Source organism: Mixophyes fleayi, chromosome 4, assembly GCF_038048845.1.
Source record: "Mixophyes fleayi isolate aMixFle1 chromosome 4, aMixFle1.hap1, whole genome shotgun sequence".
Taxonomy (NCBI): Eukaryota; Metazoa; Chordata; class Amphibia; order Anura; family Limnodynastidae; genus Mixophyes; species Mixophyes fleayi.
In genome coordinates this window covers 66,295,588-66,310,416 of record NC_134405.1, presented here as the reverse complement: position 1 = coordinate 66,310,416, position 14,829 = coordinate 66,295,588, and the positions used below count along the sequence as shown (strand labels likewise).

Sequence of the window (14,829 nt, the reverse complement as noted above, 5' to 3'; positions counted from 1 at the left end):
TATCTCCTGCACTGTACTAAGCCTTAACATCTAATGCACTGTAGTAGCCTTAATATCTCCTGCACTGTACTAGGCCTTAACATCTAATGCACTGTAGTAGCCTTAGTATCTCCTGCACTGTACTAGGTCTTAGCATATAATGCACTGTAGTAGCCTTAGTATCTAATGCACTGTACTAGGCCTTAGTATCTCCTGCACTGTACTAGGCCTTAGCATCTAATGCACTGTAGTAGTCTTAGTATCTCCTGCACTGTACTAGGTCTTAGCATCTAATGCACTGTAGTAGCCTTAATATCTCCTGCACTGTACTAAGCCTTAACATCTAATGCACTGTAGTAGCCTTAATATCTCCTGCACTGTACTAGGCCTTAACATCTAATGCACTGTAGTAGCCTTAGTATCTCCTGCACTGTACTAGGTCTTAGCATATAATGCACTGTAGTAGCCTTAGTATCTAATGCACTGTACTAGGCCTTAGTATCTCCTGCACTGTACTAGGCCTTAGCATCTAATGCACTGTAGTAGCCTTAGTATCTCCTGCACTGTACTAGGCCTTAGCATCTAATGCACTGTAGTAGCCTTAGTATCTCCTGCACTGTACTAGGCCTTAACATCTAATGCACTGTAGTAGCCTTAGTATCTCCTGCACTGTACTAGGCCTTAGCATCTAATGCACTGTAGTAGCCTTAGTATCTCCTGCACTGTACTAGGCCTTAACATCTAATGCACTGTAGTAGCCTTAGTATCTCCTGCACTGTACTAGGCCTTAGCATCTAATGCACTGTAGTAGCCTTAGTATCTCCTGCACTGTACTAGGCCTTAACATCTAATGCACTGTAGTAGCCTTAGTATCTCCTGCACTGTACTAGGCCTTAGCATCTAATGCACTGTAGTAGCCTTAGTATCTCCTGCACTGTACTAGGCCTTAACATCTAATGCACTGTAGTAGCCTTAGTATCTCCTGCACTGTACTAGGCCTTAGCATCTAATGCACTGTAGTAGCCTTAGTATCTCCTGCACTGTACTAGGCCTTAGCATCTAATGCACTGTAGTAGCCTTAGTATCTCCTGCACTGTACTAGGCCTTAACATCTAATGCACTGTAGTAGCCTTAGTCTCTCCTGCACTGTACTAGGCCTTAGCATATAATGCACTGTAGTAGCCTTAGTATCTCCTGCACTGTACTAGGCCTTAGTATCTCCTGCACTGTACTAGGTCTTAGCATCTAATGCACTGTAGTAGCCTTAGTATCTCCTGCACTGTACTAGGCCTTAGCATCTAATGCACTGTAGTAGCCTTAGTATCTCCTGCACTGTACTAGGCCTTAGCATCTAATGCACTGTAGTAGCCTTAGTATCTCCTGCACTGTACTAGGCCTTAACATCTAATGCACTGTAGTAGCCTTAGTATCTCCTGCACTGTACTAGGCCTTAGCATCTAATGCACTGTAGTAGCCTTAGTATCTCCTGCACTGTACTAGGCCTTAGCATCTAATGCACTGTAGTAGCCTTAGTATCTCCTGCACTGTACTAGGCCTTAACATCTAATGCACTGTAGTAGCCTTAGTCTCTCCTGCACTGTACTAGGCCTTAGCATATAATGCACTGTAGTAGCCTTAGTATCTCCTGCACTGTACTAGGCCTTAGTATCTCCTGCACTGTACTAGGCCTTATTATCTAATGCACTGTAGTAGCCTTAGAATCTCCTGCACTGTACTAGGTCTTAGCATATAATGCACTGTAGTAGCCTTAGTATCTCCAGCACTGTACTAGGTCTTAGCATCTTATGCACTGTAGTAGCCTTGGTATCTAATGCACTGTACTAGGTCTTAGCACATAATGCACTGTAGTAGCCTTAGTATCTCCTGCACTGTACTAGGCCTTAACATCTAATGCACTGTAGTAGCCTTAGAATCTCCTGCACTGTACTAGGCCTTAGCATATAATGCACTGTAGTAGCCTTAGTATCTCCTGCACTGTACTAGGCCTTATTATCTAATGCACTGTAGTAGCCTTAGAATCTCCTGCACTGTACTAGGTCTTAGCATATAATGCACTGTAGTAGCCTTAGTATCTCCTGCACTGTACTAGGCCTTAGCATCTAATGCACTGTAGTAGCCTTAGTATCTAATGCACTGTACTATGCCTTAGTATCTCCTGCACTGTACTAGGTCTTAGCATCTAATGCACTGTAGTGGCCTTAGTATCTACTGCACTGTACTAGGCCTTAGTATATAATGCACTGTAGTAGCCTTAGTATCTCCTGCACTGTACTAGGTCTTAGCATCTAATGCACTGTAGTAGCCTTAATATCTCCTGCACTGTACTAAGCCTTAACATCTAATGCACTGTAGTAGCCTTAATATCTCCTGCACTGTACTAGGCCTTAACATCTAATGCACTGTAGTAGCCTTAGTATCTCCTGCACTGTACTAGGTCTTAGCATATAATGCACTGTAGTAGCCTTAGTATCTAATGCACTGTACTAGGCCTTAGTATCTCCTGCACTGTACTAGGCCTTAGCATCTAATGCACTGTAGTAGCCTTAGTATCTCCTGCACTGTACTAGGTCTTAGCATCTAATGCACTGTAGTAGCCTTAATATCTCCTGCACTGTACTAAGCCTTAACATCTAATGCACTGTAGTAGCCTTAATATCTCCTGCACTGTACTAGGCCTTAACATCTAATGCACTGTAGTAGCCTTAGTATCTCCTGCACTGTACTAGGTCTTAGCATATAATGCACTGTAGTAGCCTTAGTATCTAATGCACTGTACTAGGCCTTAGTATCTCCTGCACTGTACTAGGCCTTAGCATCTAATGCACTGTAGTAGCCTTAGTATCTCCTGCACTGTACTAGGCCTTAGCATCTAATGCACTGTAGTAGCCTTAGTATCTCCTGCACTGTACTAGGCCTTAACATCTAATGCACTGTAGTAGCCTTAGTATCTCCTGCACTGTACTAGGCCTTAGCATCTAATGCACTGTAGTAGCCTTAGTATCTCCTGCACTGTACTAGGCCTTAACATCTAATGCACTGTAGTAGCCTTAGTATCTCCTGCACTGTACTAGGCCTTAGCATCTAATGCACTGTAGTAGCCTTAGTATCTTCTGCACTGTACTAGGCCTTAACATCTAATGCACTGTAGTAGCCTTAGTATCTCCTGCACTGTACTAGGCCTTAGCATCTAATGCACTGTAGTAGCCTTAGTATCTCCTGCACTGTACTAGGCCTTAACATCTAATGCACTGTAGTAGCCTTAGTCTCTCCTGCACTGTACTAGGCCTTAGCATATAATGCACTGTAGTAGCCTTAGTATCTCCTGCACTGTACTAGGCCTTAGTATCTCCTGCACTGTACTAGGTCTTAGCATCTAATGCACTGTAGTAGCCTTAGTATCTCCTGCACTGTACTAGACCTTAGCATCTAATGCAATGTAGTAGCCTTAGTATCTACTGCACTGTACTAGGCCTTAGCATCTACTGCACTGTAGTAGCCTTAGTATCTCTAGCATGGCATACCTCCCATTTTAAGAGTTGTAAAGCGGGACACAGCACTTCCTCTATAGGGGGCATAACTGTGCTACTTAAGTGGCATGTCCACGTCACAATGGGTGTGGTCATGCCTCTGGGAGCGTGGCTAGTGTTCTTGGATAGCTTTCCCCCAAACCCCTGCTAAAAACACACTTGACATGCAATTGCCATCAGAGGCATCCGCCTCTGGTGTGTGTGGTACATATAAAGAGAGAAAAGTGTGTGGTACATGCTTACAATCGTAAATAGCCACATAGGTCCCAACTTGCCGAGGGGTTAGGACACACGTCTGATCGTGGGACAGCTTAACAGTCGACCTCAAATGGGTGCTGTCCCACTGAAATCGGGTCAGTTGGGAGGTATGCCCTAGTACTTCCCGTACTGTATTAGCACCATCCAATATGTATTAGGGCCTTAGCTTCTCTCGCACTGGGCGAGACCTCAGCACTTCTTACCCTGTACTTGACCTCATTCTTTATTCAGTTTGCTTTCCTGATCACTACACAGACCTTCTTCTGTCTAACACAGGGCCATGGTCACTGGCAAATCTGTCCAACTACACAGTCCGGGAACAGTGCTCCCACTACTCTTTTTAAATTTTACTTAAACTCTTTCATATGAATTATGTATGACTGTTTAAGGAAAATAATATATATATATATATATAATTTTACATACTGTAGCCATGGATTTCTGTCATGTTATTTTTAGTTACTACCAGCTGTTAGCTTCTTATTTTATCCCAATGACAGCTTCCTGCTGTTTTCATCTCCATTCTCTTTCACAGTGCTGCCTTTTTGTGCACGTTTGTATTCTGTTTTTGTCCCCCGTTTGTGTCATTCTTCCATATCCCTATTACTCTCTCTCCGTGTAATTGCCACCAGTGACTCTGTCATTAGTCTCCACTCTCTCTCATCCTCTCAGGTACTTCAAGCTCTCGATCAAATGACAAATCTCGTGAGAGCACAGACTTCCACAAGTATTAGTGGTGAGTTGTAAGCCCAAAGGGCTAAAAAGTATTTCCTATTATATTTATTGGTAGAATATATTTGAAAGTCTCCCTCACCGTTTTCTAATTCCAGATATTACTATTGCCTTGAATAAGACAGAACAAGAAATTAAAACCTATGCAGGCAACATCCCCATATATCAATATATTGATCGAATCGCTGTAACTCTACTTAACTTTGAAGACAAGACAACATCGTATGGGGAAGAGGTAGAACGCTATGAATATTACAGGTAAACATGAATGTAGCTTGACAAAAAGGAGGGTAGAACATGTAACAAGACCTATACATAATTAAAGGACCAGTAAATCTTAAATAATGTGTCTCATCCAGTGATTTATTCGTTCCCTAAGCATTAGCGCCATAGGTTCACCTAATCTTAATAATGGGCCAGTTTATTGCTAGTTCCATGAGCCCACAAGATTGACTAAAATGTTTCCTAACATCCCAATTTGTGCAGACGAGGCAGCACCCTGGTGAAAATGTCTGAAACGTAGGCAGGGTACACATTACAGGGTTTTCAGAAGATTATCGGGCCAATCACAAAACATACGAGCATTCGGCCCGACATTGCATTAGTGTGTATGCTGTAACGATGAAGGATTATCGTTCCAAAGCACATTGTATCTTTTCATTTGATTTTTCAACTAAACTAAAAATCTCGTTCAACGATGGAACAATGTCGTTCTAATCCTGCAGTGTGTATGCACGACTGGCAGTGTCCATAGATCTCTATGGAGTCACGTTCTTTTCAGTTGATGGTTATGACAGATGACGAGGACAGATCTGAAGGTAAATTGTGTTTGGTGTATTTGGTGTGTACACATAAATCAACGTGCTGGTCGGGACTTTTTGTTTAATCGTCGGTAAAATCGTTAATGATGACGCATCAGGAGAAATTTCGTATAGTGTGTACCCAGCCTAATACCTGTTTGGTAGAAAGTCTATTTACCTTTTAAAAAAATCTCTGAAATCCACATGTGTTACTCTAGGAATCCCTAAACACAAACAAATGATTGATCTGGCATATCCTAAGGGCTTGTTGGAAGAATCCAGAAGCACCTTCTCTCTCTTTCATCATAAATATTATCAGGCATGTCCACAAAATAAAACACATCTCCTGTATTATTAACAATTCACACTGTTAATTTATCATGCTAAGTGCGTCATGGTGCACTTTGGTGTCACCCCACCATCTTCCCACTCAATCCTCCACTAATTTGCAGTTGCAAAGTATTCATGTGATTATGTTTTGTTCCACTCTACTACCCTATTAGCATACCCTTTTCTCTTCAGTCCCCCAACTTCCGTAACCTTCAATTCATTTTTTCAATAAAGTTCATTTAAAAAAAATGGCCCCCCCCCCCCCCACATTACTTTAGACATTTGTTCGGAGGTCTTGCCGGTGTTGTCTCGATTGTTGCCTTGAAATATTTGACGGTACATGTCTCGGAATCTCCCCAACTATAATGTTTATAAATGAACCCCTTACATATCACTATGCCCTAGATAGCCCAATCTCTCTCACAAGAATTCCTCACTCAATAGGCTTGCTGCTGATGGCTCTATACATAACTCCCCATGCATAGTCACATTTCTCTATAATTTCACCTCTGACTCATCAATGCTGGATTTACACTACCTCCATATAACTATTTACAGTACTTCATTTATTTTTACATTCTCAGGTGGGTGCTGGGAGTTGTTTTATGTTGTATCATCCTCCTGATAACCACCTGCACTGTGCTGGGGCTGCTCTTTGGAGTTGTGGGTCTCTACCTCCTACAAGATTATGCGAACAGCAGACAGAGACAGAGGGATGGAATGTGGTTTCTTTTAATGTAAGTAACTTAGGACTGTGTTTAAAGGGACCATATGATCAAAAAATCTATCAGTGCAGAAATGTTGGAAAAGTGGCATCCTATGACCGTGCCACGTTGAAAGTCACTGAGCTATTCTGTATGACCCATTCTACTGCTAATGTTTCACTATGGAGATCGCATGACTCTATTCCTGATTGTATGAACCTGTTAGCGATGAGAGTGGCTGGAATGGCCAAATACACGAATTAAAAGTGTTATCAATGTTTTGGTCCTAAACACAGAACTTTTTTTAAGAAAACCAAAAAGTGAATAAATAAGTCACCACTTACCCAGCTATATAACCTTAGTATTAGGTCTAAACTCACATTGCCATCCTGTTATCAGATCATATGATGCACAGTCCACATTAGGCTAAGTATCATGGTGTGTTCCAGTTTATAGTAAGTCATCATAGTGCAGACTATTGGTGATATGCATCTATAAAATGTCTTGCAATAGGCTGCATATGTGAAGTGGTTATATTCAAGTACTAACGACAGAAGTTCCAGCAGATCGCCATTTGCCAATACTACAGTATACTGCCAATGTGGGGCAATGCTGTGTGTACTACAGTATATTGGCATTGTAAATGGAATTTGTTTGCGCTATATAAGGTGATGATCATGATTGGCATTAGAACAGTACAGTATACTGGACAATGGGGTTAGCTATACAGGCTAATGAGCCTACTTGGTCCACTATTTTACCTCACAGGGGACAGGTTTGGAGGTAGCTCATGCATTGTAATATATTATTTATGTATTGTAATTATTTTTCCTGTTTAGATAACACAAACAAAAACAGGGAAATATGTGCAAGAAATAAGTGAATGTTATCTTGTTTTCATCAAGCAGCACCAACATTTTATCTAGTACTTTAAATAGGGAGGTTCATTACAATAACTAGTGCATATGAATATAAATCAGAAGACAAAATAGTGAAACAGAAATTTGTGTCCAGAAGAGCTTACGATCTAATGTATGTGTTTCTGTTGCAGTGGGGTGTATCTGTCCTTTTTATTCTCTTGGTTGCTCATAATCTTTGTATTCATCACATTTTTGATTGGAGGAAATGCACAAACCCTTCTGTGCAAACACTGGGTCAATGGCGATATTTACAAGGTATGTAAATAGAATAGGAAAAAGTGCAACCCCCACTTTCAAAGTAAGCACATTACAAAGCATTAGGCATATCTCACACTTGCTTAATTATTTTCAGTTCTTGGACGACCCTGGCAATCTACCTAAAAATATTAATTTGAAAAGGCAACTCGGACTCAGAGACAATTCCAACTTTACGGATATGTACAAGTAAGTAAAAGGTGTCAGATTTATGCTGCTGTGCCTCATGTAGTCTGCTTGTGGTCATGGATATTGTCAAGTCCACTATTCAGTATGTGTCTGTATATTCAAAGTAGATCATTGTGCTGCTCCCAATGCCTCGGACAGCGTTACCTCCCAATATGGTGTCGTTTGATCACACGCTGAATGCAGTTGGTAGGAAAGATGTAAAATGCAAAAGTGGAAACTAACGCTTAGCCTGTGTCTGTTCCCTCTAGACAGTGCAAGCGGGGTGCCCCAATCTGGGATGTCCTTCAATTTAGTAATCCCATTGACTTAGACAGTGCCTTTAACATCACCCAGGTAAGAAACAATCACTTTAGACAATCAACTAGTGTATACATATATATATATATATATATATATATATATATATATATATATATATATATTTATTTGTGTGTGTGTGTTATAGGGCTCATGCAGAGTTGTATTAGCATAAAATATGCATTTTTGTACTGCTCGCGTGTACTTCCATATGCAGCTTTTAATGCCTCTTACACTTGCGACTCCTTACGGCTGTCGAGGCATAATAGCATACTTGCCAACTCTCCCTGAATGTCAGGGAGACTCCCTGAACTAGGGGTGATCTCCCTCACTCCCTGAAGAGTCTGGGATTTTCCCTGATGCTGAGCCAGTACAAGACGTGGTTGGCTTTGCCATCTGTCGCATGATGACACAGTTCAGAAATGATGTCCTATGTCCATGTATTGATGCCTATGGAGGTGGCCATTTTCATGGAGACCACGATTTAATCAAACACTGACAAGTAAGACAACATGACTTCAGTAATGGAGACAGAAATGTAAAAGACACTTCAGTCTCTAGAAATTCATTAGCTGTTTTTCTTTAACGCATAGTTGCCTACTCTCCCGGAATGTCCGGGAGATTCATGCATTTCTGGGAGACCTTCCGGGCTCCCGGGAGATAGATAAGTGGTGGGGGGGCTTAATGATGCAAATATTGCGTCATCTCAGCCCCGCCAAAATTATGTGATTCGTCAAGCCTTCCCCGCACGATAACCTCCCCCCGGGATCTCCCTGAAGCCAACGAGGAAAAGTTGGCAAGTATGCATAACAGACGAGGGAAGGGGCAGACAGGCAATGGCCAAGTACAGTAATAAAACTGAAGAAGATCTGGGCGCAGATACAGCTGCCAGGAGGTGTATTTGTTGGGAGTGCTGGAGGGCAGGTGCAATGAACGCAATGATAGCTCTCGCTAGCCGCTTCTGAGTGGATGATTGACCTCTCTAGCCAATACTACATAAATCATTAGTGTCCTGCTATATTATATGAAGATGTGGCTGTCTATTTGCATTATTTTATTGGAATTTCTTTTAGACTGCAACAGGAAAGCAAATTCCAATCTGACCTTTAAAGGAGAAAACAACGGATGTTTTTATATAATTGAATTAAATTTGTAATTGTGTTTGAATTTTCTATGGTAAATTCATTTATTATATTATCTATTATTGTAAAGAAAGTATTCTCTGACACTTCATTACATTATTAGATAGTGTTCATATAGTGTAATGCGACTGTCGGATTTACTAGTAAGTCTGTCACGGCACGCCTCTATGCTTTCTCTATGTCCTCATACGCTATCCTGGTGAGTAAGAATGTACACATCTTAATCCTGACATTGTATACTTGCTACAGGTGCTAGTGATGTACAGCCAGGCGCATGGATACGTGTGATCTTTTCCTGCTACGATCAGAGAGCGAATGCATCCAACTTTATATGAGTCCCTATAAGGGTGGGCCGTCATATGAATCATAATCTCTGTGCCGTTGGTGTAATGTATATAGGCTTGGAGGTCATGCAAAGCCAAGTCTGGTAACACCCTTGGGAGTGTTCCACTCACATAACTTGTGGCTACAGGAGCTCATGTAGCAAATAGATTAACATGTTACAGTTCATTTGAGAATACTATTTCTACACCATTGTGTTCTTAGTATCATTCTGTACTATACGTTGAGTTATTTGAATTTCAGCTTTAGGCTAGTATTGTCTAATGAACTGAGACTGTTTTGCAATACAATGCAATAGTTGAGCCACCTTGAACTACCTGTATTAATAACTAATGAGTAATGTTGACGGGATGACAGAGACTGAGCTCTAATCCCAGTGTCTAGTTGCACCGAGATAAACCTGTTTTTTATTATTCTTTCCATCATCTCCCAGTATACAGCGCAACTTCAGACGAAGATTGACAACTTCACTGTGGATGTGAGCGGACTCAACATGATCTCTACTATTGCAGTGCAGGTTCTATTAGACTATAACAACAGCGGAGTGGACCAAGTGCCCTTTGATACCATCCTGGCACAGGTACCACATTGGGGCATCTTGACAGTTGGCATGGTCTGTCAGTACAAACGGTAGATTGTATGCCCTGCAAAATAAGATTGCCAGTCTCTGTAAAAGGAGATTGCTTACACAAAGGCTGGCTAACTCATCCTAAGGTATAGAACAGTGCTGTAACTAGTATTGTTTGACACTGGTTTAGAATATTGGATTTGAATATTGGTGTAAGCCACAAAAGGACCGCCTCAACTGTGCAGGTGACAGCTACATCTTAAAAACAATTATGTCTTAAATTAATAATAAGAGGGATGGAAGATCGGGGTTTGGTTTATTGTATGTGTCACTTTATATTGAGTATTGTTATTACATGTGTATCTGTGTACTTTTAGATGAGAATATAGTACCTGCATTAAACGTGCCTTAACAGTAATTTAAAAAAAGCCATTTCACTGAAATCTACTAATCAGCTGTAAAAACCAAGTTCTTTGAAGAGAGAAATAGACATTGTAGCCTATGAAATAAGGAGTAATCACACAGGGAGACCATGTGGTGCAGACTGTACATCCCTGTCCCACTGACCTCAGAGCTGCGGCTGGCGCTGGGTAACATCCTGCATTGTGCAAAGGACGTCTCGCTATGCAGAGTTTGACTGCTCCAGGTGAAGAATAAGACCAAGTTTAGACTTATCTTCTGCTTCATGACCCACTGGGCTTCACCCATTGCTCCAACTCTAATTCATTAAGAGCTATGGCCATGGGTGAAGCTGTTCAAGGCACAAAGCAGAGGATAAAAGCTTGGGTTGACAGGGCATAAAACAGGGAAAAGGACCAACAAGACAAACAGAAGGAAGGAGCTGGGGGACGTAGGTGTAGTGTCGGGAGACCACAGTCTGTACACTCCACAATCTCTTAGTTAACCAAAGAACCCAGCAAAATCGACAATTCTTCGATTGACAAATGGATGCTAAATAGCATATGTGGAGGTTATGATTCTACCATTCTCTGCTTCTTGTTGTGAGCTGAGAAATGTTCACTAATCTGAACAATCCGGTGATAAAGAGTTTGAATTTTGACTTTTCTCCCCTTCCATCTAGGCTATGAACTGCTAACTTCCACTTACTAAGGGACCATTGAATCCTACTTAGAAAGTAATGTGTGTAAACGCTGTCTTCTTTTTCAATCAGATGATAAAACATTGACATGATGTGATATTTTTTACCTCCATGCATTCAGAAAAGAAGATAGTATTCACAGATATTACATCTTTATAAGGATGAATGATGCTTTAGTAACCAATTGTTAACTATATGCACCCATCATTCAACACACCGACTTCAACATAGTCTAGACAGCCTGTCCAGACCTATGAATAATTTCTAATTGGGTCCCAACTTTTAACTGTTCAATTTCTGGATTGCTCAACCAGACACACATCAGTCCAATTGATTTTCAGAGAGCAGTGGTGTATATGTGCCCATTAATGTACAAGTATATACTTTGCCCATTGCCCTTGAAAAAAAGTTTAGACTCAACCATTAGTCATTCTCATGTGTCCCTTCTGCTCCTCCCAGATACAAATGCCTCTTCTGACAGTGGATATTGGGGAATTTTCCCTAGCCTTGGAAAGTCTATCATCCATTCAGGTAATCCAAAAGCTTCCATCCAGGTAATCCAGATAGTTGGCCAACCAGCCAATGTAATGATGTTCATAACTAAAGTATCAATATAGGCTGTCCTTATTTAAATTGTCCTACCCAGTGTTTTTTTTTTTATTATTATTGTAACCAATAATTGCAGCAAGTTCAAATGAAGTCACTTTAATTCAAACACATAACACAATGCTGAGACACGGCACTCAATGCATAATGCCTGCGAGTGGGTGGTGGAATAAGACACGGTAGAGCACATTTTCTCCGTGTGTCATGTAGTGCGCCACGCTGTTTGTTTAAATGAAAGTTGTTTCATCTGTATGAAAAGGGTGAGCGCATTTGATTTTGCCAAGGATGGCCTGATAGTGTGCCCGCCACCCGCAGCTTGGCTGTTCGATATGGTAATTTGTCAAAAATCTGCTCCATCTGCATGGCTTCCCGTTATTTCCTCAATCATTGGTACCAGTGTAATGCAGCTTAATCAAGCTTTGTGTCCTGACAGGTATCTGCGTTTTCTTTAAATTAACAGTTTTGCACATACAAATTTAAATTTTGATTGGTTAAAGACTGTCAGTGTATTCATGTTCTGTGTGTAGCTCCTCATATCACTGACTCCCACTGAACAATTCATCATGATTTTATTTGCAATATATGTTTTAAATCATGGGATAACGGTATATCCTCAGTGTGACTTCTTCAATTCAGACTCCAGGAAGCTATTCTAGAACACGTTACATCTTCTAGTTCTGCACTGATTGCAGTGACATCTGCCGATTCTATTAATAAACGTCATCAGGCTCCCACAGCACATATTAATCCCTGGGATTGAGTAGTGTAATTACACCAGGGCTAAATCAAGTGGCATTTCCCCCATCAAAATCTGTTTAGGCCTAGATCATACTCATGTCTCTGACGATTCATTTTATTATCACTCAGAGTAATGCAACAATAAGGAGTCAGCTGGAGAAGGAGGCAGCGGCACTGAGAGATCTACAGAATACCACTATACGAGATCAAGAGGCTGATGTGGTATGTCCTGTTGTCATCCCTATACAAAAGTTCTTCATTATCAGTAAAGTGTATCTGTCATGCAGTTTGGGAAAGTCTAACATCAATAGTACAGCATGAGTAAAAGCCCATTTGTAATGTGTGTATATATATATATATATATATATATATATATATATATATATATATATATATATATATCCTGAGCGTAGGAAGCGCCAGTGTGGAACTACCCTTAGGCATTGTACTAATTAGCTCTTGCTTTGGATTGTGAAGATCACGTGACACTAATCGCGTTTATCCAAAGCCAGTTAGGTACCTTTGCTGAAAGCAGGCATACTTCACGCAGTTTAACACAAAGTTCTCTTGTGAGAGTACAGTACGTATGCTTTGCCGGCCCTTCCCCAAAATTTCTCTATGTGGGCCGCCAATACTGTGTTTCGCCTCTGGACACTGATTTAGTGAATTAATAGGCCACAAGGTATATGTTGGAAATACAATATAAGTCACTAGTTTGTCATTTAAATGTGTCTCCTCCCTCTCATTTGCATAGTGTGCCTCTGGCATTAGAAAGCGGTTATCAGTGACTGAAAGGGAAAGACAGAGAAAAAGGATAACATATAAATGGCAGCATTTCTGAATTAAATGACTGATAACCGTAATGATGCAAGAATGGATCAGAAGATTTTTTTTCATGGTGATAATTTCACATTAAAATTCGAGACTTAACAGATTAGAGATTTTGTAAATGCAGGTAACTATTTCCCAAGATGGGAGATTATCTAGTGTTCAAAAATAGATAGGCAGGGATATATATAGTCACAGATAATGACCACTGAATGTAATTAAATAATGAAAGTCTGCAAAATAGGACAGAGCTTTTACACCTATAAACTTGCCTGAGTATATTTCTTAGATTTTACCACCTTTGCTGGAAGCCTCTATCACAGTTTGCCAATCATTCCTGTAAACAATGTCATTGATGCATTTAATTGCTACTTATACAGTTAATTTCCTGCTACAATCATTTCAATCAATTTTTATAAATGACATCTACATTACACACATAGTTACCGTCATGTTAATTATATAGTGTTGATGTATTTCTGTGTCCTTTAGTTTCTATGTATTTGGTATGATGTATGCTAATTACAGAACATGAACTGTCAGTTCCCATCTGGACCAAAGAATCCTAATTAGTATCACGTGTAAAGGGATCCACTGGGACATCTATGAGGAATCTGAAGTTCACCAGAGGTCCTTGCAAGAGAGCCTGGGACTCATTATGGGCTATGGCTCCAATGAGAAATATAGGAGGTTGTAGCTGACAACCATGGCACAATGCTACAGGCAGACAGTTCTAGTCAGTACCAGGTGTTCCAATAGTGTAAAGTCAGGAATACCAACTGGGGAGAATGGGTCACCACTGAAACAGTTATCCAGACAAAAATAAATAAAACGGGCTGTTTTTTATGTGTTACACCAGTGACTTTACAGATGACATCTTTTGACTGAATGTGTGCCTATGGATGCATCCATCAACAACCATGCACATCATCATCACCATTTATTTATACCGCGCCACTAATTACGCAGCACTGTACAGAGAACTCACTCACATCAGTCCCTGCCCATTGGAGCTTACAGTCTAAATTCCCTAACACACACGCAGACTAGGGTCAATTTGATAGCAACCAATTAACCTACCAGTATGTTTTCAGAGCACCCGGAGGAAACCCATGCAAACAGGGGGAGAACATACAAATTCCTCACAGATAACACTATTGTTGTGAATTGAACTCAATACCCAAGTGCTGTGAGGCAGAAGTGCTAAACACTTAGCCAACCGTGCGTAATACATGTGGGGACGGGTCATTACCATGCCACATAACGCTAGACACGTGCCTGGGAGTGTGGCCTTGTTCCCGCAGTGACTATGCCCCCGTTGGTTTCTGCCACGGTTTGAAAAGCTGGAAAGTTGTGAGATATGGCCCAGAGTGTTTATTGATATCCTTCGTATGAGCAATAATGTTTTATGTAACCTCATTACCGTACAGAAAATTTCAAGGAGTTAGAAAGTTAGAAAGGTCGATGTTATAGTGACTGGTAACAAAACCAGTT

At 40.8% G+C, this 14,829-nt stretch overlaps 1 protein-coding gene across 2 annotated transcripts in view; it reads left to right on the top strand.

The window, feature by feature from the left end:
* The window catches only part of PROM2 (prominin 2), a 60,849-nt gene that overhangs the window by 38,226 nt on the left and 7,794 nt on the right, over nt 1–14,829 (top strand). For both annotated transcript variants that reach the window (XM_075207377.1, XM_075207378.1), the window contains exons 9-17: nt 4,458–4,521; nt 4,616–4,775; nt 6,232–6,384; nt 7,403–7,526; nt 7,624–7,715; nt 7,964–8,048; nt 9,930–10,076; nt 11,623–11,694; nt 12,637–12,729. In XM_075207377.1, the coding sequence (XP_075063478.1) occupies nt 4,458–4,521; nt 4,616–4,775; nt 6,232–6,384; nt 7,403–7,526; nt 7,624–7,715; nt 7,964–8,048; nt 9,930–10,076; nt 11,623–11,694; nt 12,637–12,729 (990 nt within the window). The remainder of the gene's footprint in view (nt 1–4,457; nt 4,522–4,615; nt 4,776–6,231; nt 6,385–7,402; nt 7,527–7,623; nt 7,716–7,963; nt 8,049–9,929; nt 10,077–11,622; nt 11,695–12,636; nt 12,730–14,829) is intronic.